General features: G+C 39.9%; 1 protein-coding gene across 1 annotated transcript in view; it reads right to left on the reverse strand.

The window, feature by feature from the left end:
- syne2a (spectrin repeat containing, nuclear envelope 2a) overlaps positions 1–18,633 on the reverse strand; it is an 87,624-nt gene extending 68,991 nt beyond the window's left edge. Inside the window, exons 1-35 of the mRNA XM_080882802.1 lie at positions 18,533–18,633; positions 15,758–15,819; positions 14,459–14,554; positions 14,263–14,340; positions 14,078–14,170; positions 13,709–13,905; positions 13,308–13,507; positions 12,940–13,040; positions 12,693–12,782; positions 12,382–12,495; positions 12,162–12,299; positions 11,535–11,699; positions 11,278–11,390; positions 10,964–11,132; positions 10,652–10,748; positions 10,345–10,541; positions 10,043–10,195; positions 9,780–9,917; positions 9,576–9,677; positions 9,251–9,418; positions 8,982–9,140; positions 8,175–8,897; positions 7,641–7,775; positions 7,020–7,169; positions 6,728–6,894; positions 5,754–6,090; positions 4,412–4,527; positions 4,117–4,237; positions 3,743–3,912; positions 2,764–2,914; positions 1,792–2,675; positions 1,300–1,458; positions 1,031–1,181; positions 749–907; positions 27–194 (exon numbers count right to left, since the gene is read on the reverse strand). Of these exons, the coding sequence (XP_080738928.1) occupies positions 27–194; positions 749–907; positions 1,031–1,181; positions 1,300–1,458; positions 1,792–2,675; positions 2,764–2,914; positions 3,743–3,912; positions 4,117–4,237; positions 4,412–4,527; positions 5,754–6,090; positions 6,728–6,894; positions 7,020–7,169; positions 7,641–7,775; positions 8,175–8,897; positions 8,982–9,140; positions 9,251–9,418; positions 9,576–9,677; positions 9,780–9,917; positions 10,043–10,195; positions 10,345–10,541; positions 10,652–10,748; positions 10,964–11,132; positions 11,278–11,390; positions 11,535–11,699; positions 12,162–12,299; positions 12,382–12,495; positions 12,693–12,782; positions 12,940–13,040; positions 13,308–13,507; positions 13,709–13,905; positions 14,078–14,170; positions 14,263–14,340; positions 14,459–14,554; positions 15,758–15,819; positions 18,533–18,608 (6,297 nt within the window). The 5' untranslated portion in view covers positions 18,609–18,633. The remainder of the gene's footprint in view (positions 1–26; positions 195–748; positions 908–1,030; positions 1,182–1,299; positions 1,459–1,791; positions 2,676–2,763; positions 2,915–3,742; positions 3,913–4,116; positions 4,238–4,411; positions 4,528–5,753; positions 6,091–6,727; positions 6,895–7,019; positions 7,170–7,640; positions 7,776–8,174; positions 8,898–8,981; positions 9,141–9,250; positions 9,419–9,575; positions 9,678–9,779; positions 9,918–10,042; positions 10,196–10,344; positions 10,542–10,651; positions 10,749–10,963; positions 11,133–11,277; positions 11,391–11,534; positions 11,700–12,161; positions 12,300–12,381; positions 12,496–12,692; positions 12,783–12,939; positions 13,041–13,307; positions 13,508–13,708; positions 13,906–14,077; positions 14,171–14,262; positions 14,341–14,458; positions 14,555–15,757; positions 15,820–18,532) is intronic.
- Between the last annotated feature and the right edge of the window lie 1,351 nt (positions 18,634–19,984).

Below are 19,984 nucleotides of genomic sequence, written 5' to 3' on the forward strand. Positions count from 1 at the left end.
AATGATACACAAGAGCTCCGTTTTACCTGTAGTGTCTTGATGTCATCCTCACACTGAAAGGACGGGCACTGAGCAAACACAGCTACTTTATCGCTGGTCCAGCGCTCCACTTCTGACCCCTGCTGAAGGACCCCGTCCCACAGAGTCAAGGCTAGATGTAGGTTTTCAAGGCAGGACTCTGTTCTTTCTGATAACTGCAAATAAGTTAAATATCAGCAAAGTTAACAACCTAGACCTACAATAATATGCATCTTTATCTATCTCATTTAAGATCAGCAACATTCGAAAATAATAGGAAATAATAGGAAATTGGGTGTAGTCAGGTTAATGTATATTATTACAAAAACCTATTATTTCAATTACAATGTCAAATAATCAAGCACAAAGGTTAAACAAGCGCTTTTGTGTTTTGCTGTAGCTTTGCTATTTTTTATCTTGTTAGAAACAGCTGCCCTCTCATTTCTGAAAAGCGATCATTTTGCACCAGGTTCTGCCTCTTAGTATCCTCTTTTCCCTTAGATTGCTTTTACAGTTACATCCTCACATCACCAGCTCTTCTTGGAGAATGCAACAGATTGAATGTGATATCACTGGAGTTAAAAAATAACTTTCATATCACAAAAAGAATAAGTCAAACCTCCAAAGTTATGGAAAATAAATCTTTTTAAAACAAAACATGCAAAAAAAAAAAGACAAAACTAATTTTTTTTAAAAGACAAAGTTAACAGTGTAAAGTGGATAAGCTTACATCCAGCCAGTGATCCATGACAGCATCAGCTTCGCTCTCAAATGGGATGCATGTGCATTCTGGTATCTGCCGTAGGTGAGTGTGAAGCTGTCTGCAGACACTGCGGACCTCCTCTATACCATCTCCAAGGCTGTTCAGCTCTGCTTTTGTTTCCTGGACCTTTAAAACCACAGACACACAAAAATATGGATTATGCCTAAATGATAAGTTTTCAGCACAAAGAGAAAAGTCAATGCTGTGATATCTTTGTGTTCATTAGTCAAGCTTAACAGTGTGACTTACCTTAGTGTGTAGTCTCTGCAGTTTTTCTTTCCCCATGTAGGAGGTTTTTTCACTCACAGCGCTTTCTGCTCGCTGCAGTGTCGCGCTCAGCTTACCACGAATGCTCTGAAACCTCTTCAGCAGCTCTGTTAGGACACCACACTGCTCCAGTCTGTATGTGACCCATAACACAACACAGAAAAGCTCAGCAGAGTAACACAACTACGAAAGAGCTGCAGAAACAATCAAAGTTACAAACGTTAATAACCACACACTACGCTGGATTTTACTTTTGAGTTACAGCCTTTGTTGCCTCCTCCCAGAGATCCTCCACCTCTCTGTTTTGACTCTCATCAGGGATTTCTGACCGTGACGATGCACCTCGTACGTACTGCACTTCAGAGAGGAGGTCAGCGAGGTGACTTTCCAACTCTGTCAAGGTACGTGTCCTGCAGATAACAAAACAGGATATGGAGAGAAGAAGCTACTGACATTCTGAAAGAATTTAGGAGTTATTATTGTATGGAGCCTCCAGCTACTTATAGAAATAGCAAAAGCTGACCTTTGTATAAAAGTTAGTCAATATTAATCTGCCCATTAGTGTACCATAAAATCTGATATTATTATAACTTAGAGATTATTGGAAACCTTTGGGATGATGCGTTTGTTTTGATGAGTGTTTAGATGTTTTTCTGGTAGTGTGGATCATGTTGGATATTTTTGATACGCCACTTAAATTAAAGAAAATAAAAGTACGTTGTTGTACCAGCTCGGTGTTGTACCTGTGTTGCAGAGCAGGCAGAGTGGGCTCCTGCAGGCTCAGCTCCTCAGCTGCCTTCTTTGTCTCCCTCAGTGTTGCTAACAGGTTTGCTCTCCTCCGAACCAAATTCTCCATTTTTTCTCCGTCTTTCTTAACCTGGGTGGTTCTTCCCATTTGTCTCTGGTCTTTAGTTTCTAGGAGATCTTCTCGAGGTCTCCATGCTTGAGTCTTGTGCTCTTCCTCCACTTGAGTCTCTCCTTCCAGCTTACGCCTTTTGGCCTCCAAACCTGACTCCTCATCTGGCTCACTTGAAGTGGGATCTTCTTGCATGTCCTGTTGCTGTAGGGAAGCATTACCAGACTTTGTCTGACATGTCTCCACAGTTTTAGATTTCTCGTCGTCCTGTATGTTCCGTTTTTCTGGGAGAATTATAGCTTTTGCTCCCCATTTTTCCATCTCCACAACATGTACTGTGATGCATTTCACCACATCCTGACATGTTGCAAGTGCACCATCCATGGTCAGACTAATCCCCACTGCCTTTAAATTACTGTCCACAGAATCAGATTGCTCAGTAGCAGCCTGCAACCTCTGCATTGTTGCATCCAATGAAGGTTTCTCCTGCTCCCAGTCTGCCTCATGTTTCTGCTTGCTCAGGTCTTGGTTTGCCAGCACAGTTTGGATCTCAGTCTTGACTTCTCTCACTGTGGTCAGGAAGCGATCCAGAGCACAAACAGCTGACTGAACTTTCTCCAGTTGCTGTCTGAGCTGCTTGAAATGATGGATGCTACTGTGGAGGCCCCTGCAGAGGGATGAGGCGGATGTGGCTTCTGGCCCCTGACTTTCCTCTTTGGTGCTTTTTTCTGTTAGCATCCTCATTCCAGCCTGCAGCCTGTTGTCCATCTCCTATTCAAGAGACCAGGGATTCAAAATAATATTATACTCTTCATATCATAAGCACTAATTGTTTGAGCACATGGTTTTAAACCTATACCTTTAAATCATGTAATATTGTTGAATCAGCCAAAGTCAGAGAAGAGATATCCACAGGCTGTCCGGTTATCTGGTTAAGTTGTTGTGTGATCAGCGTCTTCTGGTCATCTGCAGACTTCATCAGGTCAGCAATGTTCTCCAGAGATGCCATTCTGACCCAAACACAAAGCAGAAGCAAAACTGAAAAATTTTGCCCTTTGTGAAATAGTCCAAGGAATTTGTGATAGTGGTTGTGGTACTAGGTAGTATAGCCACTGTGTTTGCACTAACTTGCCATTAGGGCTACCTTAACTCATTCACTGCCAGCCATTTTCAAATGGCTGTCAGTGAAACACAACAAGACTTGCACCACATTTTTGTCTCACTGCGCAATCCCTTACGTGCGCAAACCCTGCACCTCCTTGCAGGTCTACTTTTACTGCTGGTGGGCTTCAGTTCAACTTACGTTGACTGCCATTGGCGTCTATAGACGTCAATGGCAGTCAACGTAAGTTTTTCAATTGACGTCTATAGACGTCAATGGCAGTGAATGAGTTAAGAACGTTGTGTCAAACATGCTAATACTGCTGTAAATCTGTTAGCATTTAACAGTCTTTCAACAAGAACGCTGTAAACACTGAACAAACTAAACTAAATGGAGCAACTTATCACTAACTGCATACTTCCACAAACAAACCATATGTCCCACAGACCATATGTCAGTTCATGCAGCCTAGTAGAGTGCATGCACATATAAACACATGCATATAATATCTGTTTTCATGTAGTAGTCGCTTTATATCTCTTTAGCTTCAACATTAACACCCGATTTCTGCATATGCTCTGTGTTGTTACTGTAAAATAAACTTAAAGTAAGTCTTTAAATGGGCAAGAAAGTAGCTACTTTAATTTAAAATTGTCTAATATTTGCAAGGAAAGCACTAACTGTATGAAACGCACATTAAAATTGCTAATTTTTTTATTTAAGAGGGTAGCTGCACCTGGTCTGTAGGCACACTTGTTGTTCTCTCCACTGCTGATTCAGATACCCCTGCTCTCGTTCCACTTCACTCCAACCCTCCTCCCTGGTCATCGGCTGGGCAAACTGGGAAAACTGGGTATACTGGAGCTCAACATCAAACCAAAGTGCTTCTGTCTCTTTTTTCAAGGTCTGTTGAGGTGAAACATGTTTATGAAACAATCACAGCAATAATATTTTAAGCCAAAAGTTAGAGCTTACAAATAAATTCATGCTTAACAATTGTAAAAACATTCTAGTAAGTAGAAGACCACAGTTAAGACATAATAATGAACACATATGTAAGAGTAGGACTTTAAAATGAGAATTCTGGTAAAAGTAAGTGCTCAAACTTGCCTGTAGATGCTTCTTTTGGTTCTGCAGGGCAAGGATAGAGACTGGATCTGGGATAAATGACTCCAAAAGTAGCTTGTTCTCCTGAAGCTGAGATTTAAATGCTGAGCAGAGCTTTCTATAACTTGAGAGAGATTTACACATTGTTTCATTACTAAAATTTCTGAGACTGACTGGGAAGTAAATATGATGCAAAATCAGTGACGTCTAGTAAATCTTACTAGCATATTAGTATTTTACAAGCTGTCAGTTCTAAAAACAACACCAATGTGTAATAAAGTGGGATAGTGACGCATACCTCTCCTGCACTTCCTGTTCAGAGGGATGTTCTTTTTGAGATGGAGCAGCTGGCTCTGGGATGATGGTCCACTGTGCTTCCTGCTTGGTCTCCACCGTGTTGCTCCTAACAACTGCCTGCGAGGTGAGAGAGTTGCATAGTAACAGTCCAGTAAAGAAAAGAGGAAAAGATGGAGCAGTGAGCCTATCCAATTACCAAGGATTAGCACTCTGCAGCCGGTGCTTTTCCTTGTCCAGCCAATAAAACTGCTGAATTGGTTTCTGGCTAGGAAGGTTTCTTTAAATGAACAAAGTAAATGACATTTAATAGAGTTATTAATGTTTTACCTCTGTAGTCTGCTGCATTTTTTATGAACTGTCAGATATTCAAATATTAATGTCTGCAAGCTCTTCCAGAATGAAACTGTTCATTTATAGTGCCTACTGTAATTTAGAGCAATTTTGTGACTGTAAAATATAATTTTGTAATCTAGGTTCATAGTCCTGGAGCTGGGATTGGTATACAATAGATTTTCTAATACAGTACTATTAGCTGCATAAACATTTTGTCACTATGAAATATAGCATTATATACAAAGATTCTCTTTCTTGGTGTTTTCAAATTATGAAAAATCATGGAGAAAAGAATACACCAGCTGAGTCTGAGTCATGGTGGCACACTGCTAGCACTGTCCACATTCAAAAACACTGGACACCACATCACAGTTTCTTCTTAGTCAGAGTCTGGACAAAACACAGAATGACTGAAATACCCATCCATCCTTTTTCTCTTGCTGTTCTGGATCATGTTCATGTACTATGGCTTTTTCTCTAATTCTTTGTATAACAGAGTCCCAAATTTGGGAGGTTTGTGGTTGTAAATCGTGTAGAATATTAGAATTAGTTATAAAATCGCAATTTAAAGCTAGCGGCTGATCAAATAAAAGGAGATAGTCATCATTTAAAATACAGTCTTGCTATTGCTATGACAAAAGATATCTGTACACAAAAAGTAGTCATAGATTTGCAGTGTTGTTTCATTCCTGCTGTCTAATCCATAGACCCACCACCAAGTCTGGCCAATTTTCACATCTTTCAGTTCAGATTCCACTCTGATTAGCATCCTAAACAAAACTTTTGAATAAATATTTTAATAACAAATCTAATTTTCTTGCAATTCAACATTTATCTTTGTGTTCCTAGATTTAATTTTTGAATTTAAATATCTTGACTTGATTGCATAAAAAAACAATAACTCCATATTACTAGTTTTATTCTCAGAGCTCACAAAGTACCAAAACATAGAATTGAGAAACTGAAGAAAAACAAAATTGAAGCAGATCAGTGATGTAATCTGAGCATACCTGTGCATGAGTTTGGATTTGCTGACTGCTCTCTGCGTAGTGCAGTAGACGGGCTTTCAGCAGCTGCTCTTTGGCTCGAAGTGAAGGCTTTGGATTTTGTTCTGACCTGCCGTCTCTGTTTTTTGTCAGGTGGACCTCACTCTCTGTTGGGACTTCCTGAACTTTCAGTTTGAGGATATCACCATGAGGCTGCACTGACACAACATGAGAAACGGGCGCGAGGTCTTCATGTGGGCTGTCATCGCTTTGTTTCTGTGGGAGATTGTTGCTCGGCTGTGTGTTGGCCGACACGTCAGTCGCGCTCAGTGGGGCGTCTCCCCCAGGCTGCCGTCCCCTGCTGAGATAAGAAATGTTTATCGGGGGGATGTCAGGGGCAGCCAGTTCGAACCGCTCATTCAAACAGACATCTGATTAAGATTAATAGACCGGAAGGATTACAGAGTGACAATTGTAAATAAGAAACGGTCTTCTTCAAGTAAATCGCTTTGAATTCAAGTCACAATTCTAATAACTTGAAAAATGATTTAAGGGTAAGTTCAAACGCAACAAGATTCTAATCAAGTTCTGTCTAATTTAGGCAAATAGAGTTTTCACAATCTAAATTAGACCTTCTTCCTGCAATTTTAACTTCCTTTTGAGTCTGAGCTTCCTTTGTGAAACCCAGAGGAATTTCATCAGTGTTGCCCGTGTCTAACTTTCAGCAAACTTACAAAGAAAACTACCAAGCCGATAGGCATGAACATTGTTGGAGAAATGGCGCCACTTTCTTTGAAACTGCAAAATAGGGCCTCGCCTTTGTAGTTTTCAAATCAAACAGAGCATCAAACTGAAAATTATTTCTAGATGTAGGAAATAAAAGTCTGACAATAATGATTAAAACAGTTTCCATTAAAGAAAAAGGCAAATCTAACAAAAGGTCACATTGAAGAACATTTCTGATTTCTGTTTCTTTCTTAACGTTAGCGTTTTCAGACCTGTTAGCTGGGACTGCAGCATCCCTTGGTTGTGTTTCCTCTACTTCATCTGACTCGCTCAGCTGGTCTGTAGCGAGGCAGGAGGATTTCTTTGGCGTCAGTGTTTCGCACAGCTCTCTGAGGGATTCAACACGTTCCTCAATAGATGCGGCTCCCTCAGTGACAGCCTGGGAGAAATATGAGCTCCTGAGAAGCTGAAGGCAAATCTTTCTTTCTACAGTAATTTGACCATCTGCCAGGCAGATACAAACACAGCACAGTCCCATGTTAATACTATGTTAGAGACAAGTACCTGCTGCTGCTGCAAAGAATCATCGTCAGTCTGGTCAGTGTGGACAGTGTTAGTATGCATTTCACACTGCACGACAGAAAATGACTGCTTCCCTTCTCTGATCTTTGACCACAAGATCGGAATAAAAGCAGCCATTTCTCTGCGTGCATCCTGTGCATGACAAAAGCAAGCAGAAAAAATTTTAACCAAAGTTTTTAGGAAAAAAATAGAATATATCAAATTTATCAGATTAATTTGTGAAGACGCTCACACACAAAAAGATTCTTGAAAAGTCCAAAACAAATCCTGTATGACTGGATCGTATTTGACCTATTATTACGTGTTATTTTCCACTATATAAAAACATTCACTGTTTTATGCCTATGACCAAAAAGCAAACCAAAAGAATATCACAGAATGACTTCATTATAACTGAGATGTAGTCTGTTTCTTTTAACACTAGAATAAATATAATCCCCTTTTAGGTAGTGATACTGATTATAATGCAAAGTAAGAAAGATCTACATGTGCTTGTGAATGATTTAGGTATTTGGTTCAGGTCTTTACATTAGATTTAACTCTGAATAAAAATGACTGGATCAGTCAGTCAATTACAGACTATGTGTGCAGTTCCTGTCATACCTCCCACTGATTTCTCACTGAGTCAGAGAGGAGCATCAAGTCCTGGAGCTGGGATCCAGAGCAGAAAGCCCCAAAACCTTCCACTGCACAAAGGAACTCTTCGAGCATGGCAGGCTGCAGAATTTTTAAAGCTTTCTGCACAGAAAGACATATAGCTGTAAAGAGATGCACAAACGATACTGGTAGCAACACAAATCAAAATACCAGAGACCTTGAAAGAAAGTGTTTGAATTATGAATATTCAGGCACGTTTCAAGGCCTTGGTGTTTCAGCACTGAAAGCATCTAAATTATATTAAAGCCTCTGTTTTAAACATTTAATAAGCAACAATTGGGTGGATTTCTGCCTTTAAACTCACCTTGAAATGTTGTCAAAGTAATAAGCCGAGAAAATAATAAGCAAATCAGCTGTGTGATCACTAGTAATTCAATTACATTTGTTGATTTGAGTCAAAAAACTGAAGTGACAGTTGAAAACATCTGTTAAAGATAGTGACGGCCTTCTTAATTTGTTCTGTGATGTTTGGTAGCGTACCTGTTTCTTCTTGGCTTCCGACTCTGAAATCTCTTTGCCACCAAATAACTTCATCGCTTGCTGGATGCGTCCCTGCAGACGAAACCGGGCCTTCTCCAGCCTGCTTCTCACCATTGACTGGGCTTTTGAATGGACTTCCCTGTGGACCATAACTGGTGGTTGTGGAGGTTTACTGCTCTGTATAGAGCTCGGTCCTGTGTTCTTGTGCTTGGTTTGAAATTGGCAAGGTAAACTTCCTCCATATTTAGCGGGAACTGGACTCTCTGAAAACTTTCCCTTAATAGAAGTTTGAGTCGTAGCAGGTAGCGGCTGATCATTTTCACTGAAACTTGAAGCTAGGGGATGTGATTTAGAAAATGACTGTGGCTGGATCAAAAGCTCAGATTCAGCTTCTTTTGCAGATTGAAGAAAATGAGATTGAATATAAGTTACAGGTGGGTAACTGGTGACTATTTTGGGTGTAATAATATCTTTTTCATCATGTAATTTTCCCTGGAGATCTCTTGTCCTTTGTTGAGGAGTGGAAGCTGAAAGCTGATTTGAGTGCTGAGATTGGAGCATGATGTTCCCAATGTTCTCTACATGTTTGCTTCTGGCCACAACTAATAACCCAATCTCAGGCTGTTTCTTTGTCCGAAAGATTGCTTCAATGGCTGGTTGATTCTTAGGAAATTCACCAACTTCCTGCTTATACCCAAGAGAACTAAACATCCCCAGAATGTCCTAAAAAATGCAAAGCATACAAATGAATAAAAGGGACTATTATGGGACTGAAAAAAAGTTATTACATCTATTGTTTTACTTTACCTGGCAGTAGGAGACTGCTTCTGTGACCCTGTCCTTCAGGCTAGAGGTGCTGAGGTGCTGCAGAGGAGAGGTTTTCTGTAGTATTGCAACAAGGCCTTGAAGATCCTGTTCCTCGGTTTTAACCTGGTTTGCCAGCTGGAAGCCTCGAGAGATTAGCCCCTGGAAGTGTTAAAGTGTGTATTGAATTTAACAGCTTCATATATGCTTTATATTTTCCCTCTCTAACAAAACGCCTAATTAGAAACAACATGAAGCTTTGGTTTGCTGACTTTTGCTGTAGGCTCCATTGTAGGGTGTCCTCTGTGACTTTTTTCCTTTAGGTGATTGTAACAGTCCATCGCATCAGTGCTCCAACGATCCAGCTCAGCCAGACCACCTTCCAGCCTGGATGCAGCCTGCTGCAGCTCCCCACAGGCCCCCTCTGCTTCAACAAGCATCTACAGTACAAATAAACAGTCAGACTGTTCTTTGTTTGCTATAATTCAACATAGGAGAACTGGACTCTAGTAAATTTGCACAATGTTTGCCTGTGCGCTGATTTAATATTCTAGGAATATTAAAGAGAATTTCCCTGCATCTCAGTGAGCATCCTACCTGTGGGAGAGTTTTCTGGATCTTTTCAAAGTAGCTTGTTTGAAAGTCGGGAGAAGAGCTAAGAGATGACACGTTCACTTCTGCCATCTTTTTACTCAGTAACTGAAATATTATAAAGTATGAGACAGTAGCTCAAATAACAAAAAGATTTGTTTGTTTATTTATTATTTACTGATCAATTCAGCCTTTTGAAATTTTACTAACCTGTAATTTCTGTCTGATAGCCTTTAGTGGCACTGAGGCCACCTCAAGTGGCTGTCTGAGGAGCAGGCTGGCCTCCTGGGTCATTGAATGCACCATTTGAAGACATGATGCACCACTACAGGGCTCTGATGATACCTCCTAAAAGACAAAATCTTTATGTCTAACACGCTCCTTTATTTTTAATGTCTCCTTATGTCAAATACAAAATAACAAACAGAACTAGACCTGCATAAAAGACATATTGTTAATAGATGAATACTTACAAACATAGCCTTCTTCATGTATTCAGCCCACTGAATGTTGACTTTGCTCAACTGTTCGACCAGACTGAGACTGACTGACGTTTCCGTCACTTCTATGAGATAGTTCCCTGCCTCATTTAATTGAGCTTGACGTGAAGTCCACTCACTAACATCCTACAGTATCCAAGTATTTTAAAAAGCAAAGAAAAACCAGCAACAATGAGGATATTTTGAAATCATTTTTTTAAATGATGATGATAGGAGAAGAAAGGAGATTTTTAAGTTACACAACAGTTACTACAGGACAAACAGGGTAAAGTTACCTGTGTTGCAGCTGGGGACTGAATTCGTTTCTCCTGCGCCAGCCACGCCTGTAGAGAAGCAAGGTTTTTGTTGTACGTCTCCCATGCACACAAAACTCTCTCCATGGTACCCCTAGTAGCAGTCACAGCCTGTTTGACCATTTCAACTTCACTCTCTGCTTCCTTCACCTGACGAGTAACAAGCTGGAAATTTTCGCCTGGGGTGTGAAAAGTGTGTGAAAGTCAAATCTCGTCTTAAAAAAACCCTAATTACTTGATTACATTTCTATTGAGTTCATGACAATATGATTTTATGTTTACTCCATACTTAGCGCTGCTTTGCTGGTATAAACATTCGCCTTCTCCTTCAGGGTGTGCAGAGCGCTTGTCAGAGTGAAAAGCAGGTCTTGATGCTCAATTGTTTCCTAGAAAACAAATCACAGAAAATAATAATTTTTTGTTTCCTTTTTGTCTTTCAGGAAGAATTTGATCCCAAATGACTCACTGGATATATCCTATTTAAATTGTAAGGGCCTGGCCTTGAAGTAACATGTAATAGAATATATGCCATTCACTGTTAGTCATCATTGGAATTAGTAATAGAAGCTTTTACATATTACTCTCTCAGATATACACTCACATGCCAGTCCTGCAGAAGAACATGTGTGGTCTCCTGAGACCTGTAGGGTGTTTTCCAGGACTGGACCTTGGCACCGATCTGGCTCAGGAGGTCCAGGATGGTGTGACGGGACTCCTGGTATTCCAGCTTGATCCCTCGATACTTGGTTGAGACCCGAATGCTGGTTAAACTGTTTGAAAATTAAGATGCAAACAAACTGCTTTTTTCTTTTCAAACACAAGACTTGGAGATTTGTGCCTTTAAACCTGCATATAGTGATAAAAAAATCATAATACATTCAATAATTATAGGATTTTAACAATTGGGTCACATACCGTTTTCTTATCTCATCAAACTTTTCAAGGGGGACCACTATGTTCCCCGAGTCGTCCATGTTGTGATAAGTCTCAAGAATATTGACATAATGGCCCATTTCTTTATTTATATTCTGAAAAGTGAAAAAACACAGTAAACAAGATTTTTAAGCTTTAATCTGAATAATGTTGCTCTTCAGAGTTTCAGGACACTGTTATCAAGTTTTGTCACAAGATCACATTTTCTTTCTTTGTATGTAGCTTCAACACAAATGAACCTTTAGGCTATCCTGCTGAGCTCTTGCTTCTTTAGCGGCATCTGAATGGTCTTTCACTTTCCCTGCGTCTTCTGCAAGCCCTGCCTCTGCACGCTGCAGCCATGCAACAACAGAGTCCAGAGGAGGAGGAAGACTCAGGTCCAAGTCTGCTTTACACCTCTGCAGCTGCAGAACGACACACATATACAAACAACTTGATATGAGCAATCTGCTTCACTAAAACGAGCAGTTTTCTATACTGACGACTTTCCGTAAATATTAAAATAATGTGGCGTTATTGTTACGTGACTCTTCACTGTTCCTGTTAATGCTACAGTGTAAAATCACTGACAGTTGTTGTTTGATGGAAAGAGATGCTATACCATGAGTGAGTTCATGTGCGGGGTTATTGACCCCGTGAAGCACAATGTAGTACAGCAAAACTGTTCAATAAAAAGCCCCTTTCTGCTTGGGGTAGAACAGCAGGCTCAACCTCTGTTGTAAAGATTCCTCAGCTCACCACAATATTTTAAAATAATGTCCCCACAAATGTCCCCAACAGCTTAACAAAAAAATACCAAGGTTAAAAACTAAAACCCTGAATGTAACCTTGCTTCTTAGGTTACATGCAAAAATACATTTCCTGACCTCTTCCTCCAGTTGATCCCACGCTGTCCTGAGAAAACACTGCTGCTGACTCAGCTCAGGGCGGCGTCTTAGGGCAGCCAGGAGGGTCATCACTGGTCTCCGTTGCTCAGTGAAAGAGCCAGCGAGGCTCTGAAGCACCTGATAAATCAAACATGATAACTCCTTAACCTTACAACCTACACACGCTGAACATGTAATTTAATCCTTAATACTGCATTACCTGATATTTTTCAGCATAACTTGAGTTCTCTGCAGCCTTCCATGAATCTGACAGTTCCTGATAGGCTTGTTCCAGCCAGCATGTCACTTGCTGTGCTCGTTCACTTGGAGAAACCTAAATTTTCATAACCAAAGCTGTCAGTAACGACCATTGCAGTGTTAGAATAAGTTGTCAGGGCCACGCGATCAAGCAGTTCATGCCATTACACGAGACTTAGACAGTTATGAACATTAATAAGTACCATTATTTAATAGAGAAAAGAAAGACTTCCGTAACAAAAGTGACAGAGTGTTAAAGGATTCATTGTGTACCTCGTGTACTGGTGAGACAGCAATTGCTGGAGTAAAGTGTGCAGGCAGAGTCTCAGGTGAGCAAAAGGAGGGCTGGGCCAAAGGAAACAGCTATAGCACCACCACCAGATCAAACCATGAAAAACAGTATTGAAAGGAGGAGGACAGAAAGATGGTTGACCACCCTTACATTCATGAAGGTTCTTGTAGAAGACCAAAAGACAGCAGGATGTGCTGAAAAAATGAGAAATGTGATCTCATCGCTAACCTGGAGGTGGTCATCAGGTGCTGGCATGTCGCTGGAGTATTGCAGAAATTGGGCCACATAGGTCATGATAGACTTTTCATCAGGACTGCTAACATCAACATCTGAGGTGAAAGGCAATGAGAACAATTTGATTCAAAATTCTCCCATTAGTTTGCTTTTGTTTTCTTTTTTGTATAATACTCAAGTTTTCAAGTTTGCCTATTGCAGAATCAAAGCTTAGTTTGGGGGGGGGGGGGGGGGGGGGGTTGTTTTGTTTTTTTTAATCAATCTAAACCTTTTGGAGTCATTCCTGAGAAAAGGTCATCATATTATCCAGAATTACAACAAATATCACTGTGAAATGCCCCCTAACATTTTATCAGACTCACCCTGAGGTTCCAGCAGGCGGGGTATATGCAGCTCTTGCTCAGCAAGGTGAAATGCTTCTTCCAGGTTCTCCTGGTTGCTTCTGGATTGGACCAGTGAGAGATCAACCAACTGAGGCCTGAGAGAAGACAGGATGGCCAGGAAGACCTCTCCACTTCTCCAGCTTGACTTAAAGTCCTTCACATTAACAGAGCAATGAACTCTAGAAAGAGGAAGACAAGGTCCACAACCTTTAGATGACTAACGCATTGATCACTTAGATGGATCGCACTGAGAAGATTAAAAAATGACAAAAAAGAATATTATTAATCATTAAAAACTCAAGATACCAGTGTAAAAAAAATGGTTACAGCATAAACATTGTAAATATTAAAATTTATACAATATAAAGAAAAACCCTCACTTTTTGCATTGGTCCCTGACCCACATGAGCAGGGCCTTCTTGGCAGATACACGGAAACGTCTGTGGAGCGGTGATGTCCGACCTGCGGGGACTGGACTAGCTGGAACAGGGCTGCCGGACCAGGAGTCCAGGCTGGAGAGAGAGTCGAGGGAGGAATGACGCGAGCTAAAGGAGAGCGCACTGGCCAGCTCCTCAATCTAAAACAAACAGAGATGGTAAACATATTGTGCATTAACTGATCAATACCTTCATAAAGTTAAACTTAGAATCAGTGCAAGGATTTTTAAACAACTGTGATAAATCTTAACATGTTTTGTTAAGATGTCCTGCCATTAGTATCTGAGTAATGCTTCATTCCACTGTACTCACGTGACAGTGGAGTATGACGGTCCATACGAGGCCTAGGATGATGGACGGCCGCCCATCTATGATATCTGGGATGTTAATGTTCACCAGTTTGACCTGAAGCACACCGAACAACAGCGGCAAAAGCATTAAACACACTACAGACACACATATATTATATTGTAATGTTTTTCAGTGTGCAAACGTACATTTTTTTTCTTGAGAAATTTTAATGCCGTCTCAATATTGGCCCTCTGCTGGAAAACCCCACGACCTTTTTGTCTTTTCTATAATGACAGTGGCAGACAATTCTCAATATCAGTTATGCCATTTTATCTTCCCAATAGTTGTCTTCACATAAGGAGAAAATTAGAATTTATTCATTTCACTGATGTTAAAACTCACCATCATCTGGCCACTCATCACCTCCAGCAGGTCGAGCAGCTTTGACCCATCTCTGAGATCACAAAATAGGTCTGACACAAATGAGGGCGGGCTTCCCTGTAGCAATGCACAAAATATAGTTTTACTGATTTTATCTGCACAATGTAGCAAAGTAAACAAGCAGGTGTGTTTGTATAAAAGCTATTTCCTGTTTTTAGAACCACAGAAATACGCAGTGAGTTTAAGCTGACAGTGACACCTAAAGTTGAATTACGTATATTATTTTATATAATTTTGCAATTATAATAAAATCTTTGATCTAAACAACTCTTGGTCACACTGGGTGTTAAACTGAATGATAATTATAGAAAAGAGAATTTTTTTAGTGCTTCCATGTGTCAAAGAAGCTGATGAAAATATCATTTCTGACCTTAACTGACATCAAGTGCAGCAGGAAGCACAAAGGTTAATAGAAGTTGTCTTCTTCATTGGGCAATGTCCAAAGTGTGTATGCCACTTTTTATTGCACAGTAACTTGAAAATTTACATGCTACACACAAAATATACAGCACGAACCAAGCTGATCCACATTTTAATGTTTTGAAGCTGCAATGCGTTTATATAAAAGCATTTTCTTGTTCACAGTGGCAAACACTGACCTCTACGTATAAAGGAAGTACCTCGGGTTTGCTAGTTTTGATTTCGGCTTGGAGCACAGTCATGTGGACATGAGCTGCCTCGGTTCATGTTACATGTTGTTCAGCTCTACTGAGCACTATTTATACCCCAGACTGGTGTCAGCAGCTCAAGGTCTCTTTCCCATGAGATCCATGAGTTGCTTCCCTGCTCTCACCAGTGAGTCAGCATGTTACGCTCTCCAGCTAACATGCAGCTAACCTTTCAACCACAGCATGAAGTCATGTTAATCTGTATTGCTGATAAAGCATCTGCAACATTTACTTTTTGACTGTTTATGTCGCATAAAAAAGTGCATTGAGGACAAGCAATGCAATTTGCTGTTTTCTTTGTACATGTATTATGCAGATGGCATGCCTAGAAGTATATATACCATTTTCACCAATTTCCTAACTACTATAGTCTTTAAACATCCATATTCCCAACCAAACTGTTAATAAAGCACCAGGAATTACTTTAAAAGCAAGGATTTGTCAGTTATTTGGCACTACCTCAAGCATAAAATATCTCAAATTTGAATTTACAGCTGCATAGTCTTCCTGCAGTTTGCCATTCCCTTTGCTAAACAAATAAATATAGTTAAATTCATTGTGCACCTTACACAGATATAACACCTTAACATACCTTAGCAAGTTGAGCATTTATCCAGTTGGTGAATGTCCTTTTCTGAATCTGTTCATGCTCCACTGTTAGGGAAATATAGATAGAAATTGTTGATAGAATGTATAGAGTTCTTTGATTAGAACAGTACTTAAGTATTAGACACTAAAAAGAGATACTGTTATGCTAAAGAGAAATGAAAACACAGTCAAGCTGGCTGATTTATGCAAAAGCTTCACTCAAACGCAGCAAAAGCCTCAAAAGTGTCTAGTTCTGTTCTTGTCTCTAGGTCTGTGTGAGCCATCAGTTTTAACACCTAATGCACTAAATGCACAATATCAACAAATACATTACGGCGTATTCCCCAAAGCACCATTATTATTATTCCTTTACTGTCCATATCAGGATCATGCTGATGTAACGTCCATAACAAAGCTGTAGTTTATAACTGCAAAGGGACCTTTGTTGTGAGTTACAATCACGAGGAGGTCATAAACTACTCACCGACATCAGAAAAAGAGAAACATTTTTGACCCTCCATTCTTATAATGAATAATTAACAAACCCATGAATAATGATTTTAGGTGTCCACAACATAAAGCTTCTGCCTTGGCCACCGGATAATCCTGGTGTCAAAAGCTTCTTCTTTAAGCTAAAGACATGCTAAATGCTAGGATCTCCCTAACAGATGGGACAGCTTCCAAGTCACAGTCATAGATACTGGGGCATGCGCACACACACACGCAGAGCAAATATACACACAGGAACATTCACAGTAACAACAAATGCCCAGACTGACACATGTACGCACACACAGAGTGAGATATTTTGGATCAAATGATGCTTGATGCGCACAAGAACACATCCTAAACTCCCACTGCCAAACCTTTGCACTTTTTACTGTAAATAACATCAGACTGCTTTCCTACAGTAATCAGAAAATGAAGAAAAGCATGAAATTATCAGGGAGTAGTTGCCTGTTTCCATCTCAAGTCTAACCACAATAAGTTACATAACAGTCAACGAGACCCGAAAGCAAGCTGTTGACAGTAGCCTTAAGGAAATATAATATATTGATATTTTGTCTGACAGAAACAAAAAAGCCCACAGACACTTGTTTTGGACTCGTTTCCTGGTATCAATTTTGACCAAGAATCTGAGCAACTAATGCTTCTGTTTGTTTAAGAGCTTGCCAAAACAGGCCACTCCCGAGCATTTGAAACACTGAACTCCACCCACCTCACCTGGCATTGGCGGCATAAAGGCGTCACCACATTAACGCCTGAAGCCCTCATTGGATTTTTTTCCTTTTTTAAATCCCTGGATTTAGTTGGTTACAGCTCTGGAACTCTAAGGCCTAAATGAACCACCTTGGACTCTACAGAAAGCGAAACTTGCGAGAATTTTAAAATACAGTAATTCCCCTGTATGTAATTTTCTTATCACAAGACAACAGTGAGGTTTTCACTTTCACCAAATCAAAACTTCCTGTTCTCAGTTCATTTTTGAGTAGGCATTAGCTAAATATGCTTTTCCAGGTCAAATCACAGTGATTGAGGCAAATGTTTACAAGTGATTCTGAGTTTAAGGCGTGGGCATATGAGCAGCACTGATTACATCACAACTAATTTGGTATAATATGCGGTTTACACATGTAGAAACTTGAGGTTTCCATTGCACATACATAGGAAATGGGAGAAATCTTGTATCCAGTAGTTAAACTTCGAATCTGAAAACAATACTTGCTTATTTATAGATGTTTTGATCAGATTAATGAATGGAGTCATATTAGTTTTTTCTTCAACTGAGACACAATTACAAAGACTAAGCGATCCTGACGTAGACCCTGATGAAGAGTCTTGTTTTTCAATTGTTGCCAGTCTACTCATAGAATAACTTTAACTACAATTTTACTTGAAAACAGAACTGGTTTCTGCAGTTATACCCCTTGTGGGATCAGCTATCAAGGCCATGCAACCTTTGGTAAATGATGTGTAAGATTTTGGTGATATTTTTAGTATCAATGCTGAGTGACTCTATGATGTACTATTTGCCATGATGCTCACACACTGCTTATATGCGTGTTTTGGTACATAGCTGATATCAAATATTCCTAGATGCAAACAAATGGAGACAAAACAGATAAGAAAAAAAGCATAGTGTTTCTTCCTTTTTAAAATGGGCATGAGTCACATACACATAATTTATTTGGGAAATTAAAACAGAGTCAATAATAATTGGAGTTCTCTTGATAAAAGGTGAAGTTTAATGCAGACTTGATGGTGTGGATCAAATTAAGCCGAGCAGATAGATTGCTTTTATTGAAAGGTTATTTGTCATGAATCTTCAAAGTAAAAGACTAAGACGCAACAAAGTGCCAAACCCTCCTTTTAACTGCAGATTATCTTCTGAACTGGGGTAGTGAAAGTGCTGTGGTCTGCATGTGTTTTATTATACAGCTTAAAAAAAAATACGCCTACACTAGAAAAACGTGAGCACAACATTAAACACTTTCTAAGCACGATTCAGTCTTCGGGCTGGAGTTGTGCTTTTCACACTTTCACTTTCATTACACTACCAGTTCTGTAGTTTAGAACTGGAATGCTAACTTCACAAGTAACTGTGATGGAAAATAAAGTGAAGCAGAATTTTTTTATCTATGCAATTTTGTAATGTTTCTCCAAAATTATTGGTCTTTAATGAGTAGCTGATCTCAGAGAGTTGCTCACCACCACAGTGACTCCCTGCGACAGCACATCACATGTCACAACATTTATGTAAGTGCAAAAATAGCCTGACCTTGGAGAAGCATGTGCACATTGTCGATGTCCAGTGGAATCCCTCCATCGCCTTCTTCTGCTTCACCTGAAGCCATGCAGTCTCCGCAGCAGAGCCCAGAATTGACTTCAGGAAAGTCTAGGAGAAAAATATTAGTAAATCATCTGCTCGGGGGGAAGACCGCAACACTGAGGTTTTTCTTCTAAAACATTTTTCTACTCACTGGTTAGTCATGTTAGGAACACACCTATCCACACCCTTGCTTTTCTGCAGGCAGACAGGCTCAGGCACACACTCTCTGAGCTGAAAAAAGTAAAAACTCTGGCGTCCATAATGAGCTACCAACACACTGCCATAGTGTGGACATACAAAAATAGATGACCTGGTCACAAATCTTTAACATACCTGTAAGCAGGGCTGTAGTCACTGCAGACAGCTACTGCAGGGCATGGCAGTGAAGAACCCAGATGAGAGTTAAGAGTGTACAATAAATCTCCTCAGCTGTGTCCTTTGAATATGGCAAAACAGTGTTGAGTGTCTTCAAATAGGATATGGCCTTTAGTGCTCATAAATGAAACAAGGTGCTTTGCTTGTTGGTGGGAGAGAACAGCAAAGAGTGGAAAGTCCCGCCCTGTCTGGCTGTATAAGCAAATCATTTACGCAGACTCTCAGACAAACCCAGCAGCCTTTGGCTACAAAACAATCAAACACTGTAAAATCGTAAGGTGAGCTTCTTTAGTGTTCAGCTCTATTTATTAAAGCAAATAATTGTATTTCAGGAATCAAAAGTGCTTCTACTTAAATATTTTTTATAGGACAGCTGGGAATCACTAGGAAAGTAGTGTCATTCCAACAGTGAGCAGTGAATAATCCTTCTCATCAGGTTTCATATTGAGTGTAAAACACATGGATGACCGGGAGAAGCACAGTTACAAAATTTCTGACCTGAAAAGAATAATCACCATATCGTGAGCTAAAATGTCTCATTGCTTGTTATTTACTTGTCTCACCTAAAGAGAAGGTAGGAGTTTTGAATGGGAGAACATGATACACAATGCCATTTTTACCCTTGAGAGAGGTGCCAGTGTTTTATTTGTTATTTCACTATGGTGAGCAGTGGAAAGTCTTTGTGCCCCGGCAGCTGCACCCTTACCTCAAATTCCCACCTGTTATGGCTGTGGCAGAAAAAGGTAATGTTTGAAAGCGGAGCAGGCTTTAAGGTTTATCTGCTATTCTTTAGCTAAACGCAGACAAGGTACACTTTGAGAGTTAAAATTTAAAGTTAGGAAGTTAGTCTTCCAGCTCAGTACGCTGACTTTTAACACTTATAAGTTGCTGTCTACTTAAACCCATGGGTTGTCAAGAACTCAAACGCAAAGAAACCGAGCCAACTGTTAGCATTTGATCTTATCTTAAAACATACTTCTGGCTTACCAAGCAATAATCAACTGATTATGAATATTCAATTCAGTT

The sequence above is a fragment of the Rhamphochromis sp. 'chilingali' genome, assembly GCF_963969265.1.
Source record: "Rhamphochromis sp. 'chilingali' genome assembly, chromosome: 5".
NCBI classification, from domain to species: domain Eukaryota; kingdom Metazoa; phylum Chordata; class Actinopteri; order Cichliformes; family Cichlidae; genus Rhamphochromis; species Rhamphochromis sp. 'chilingali'.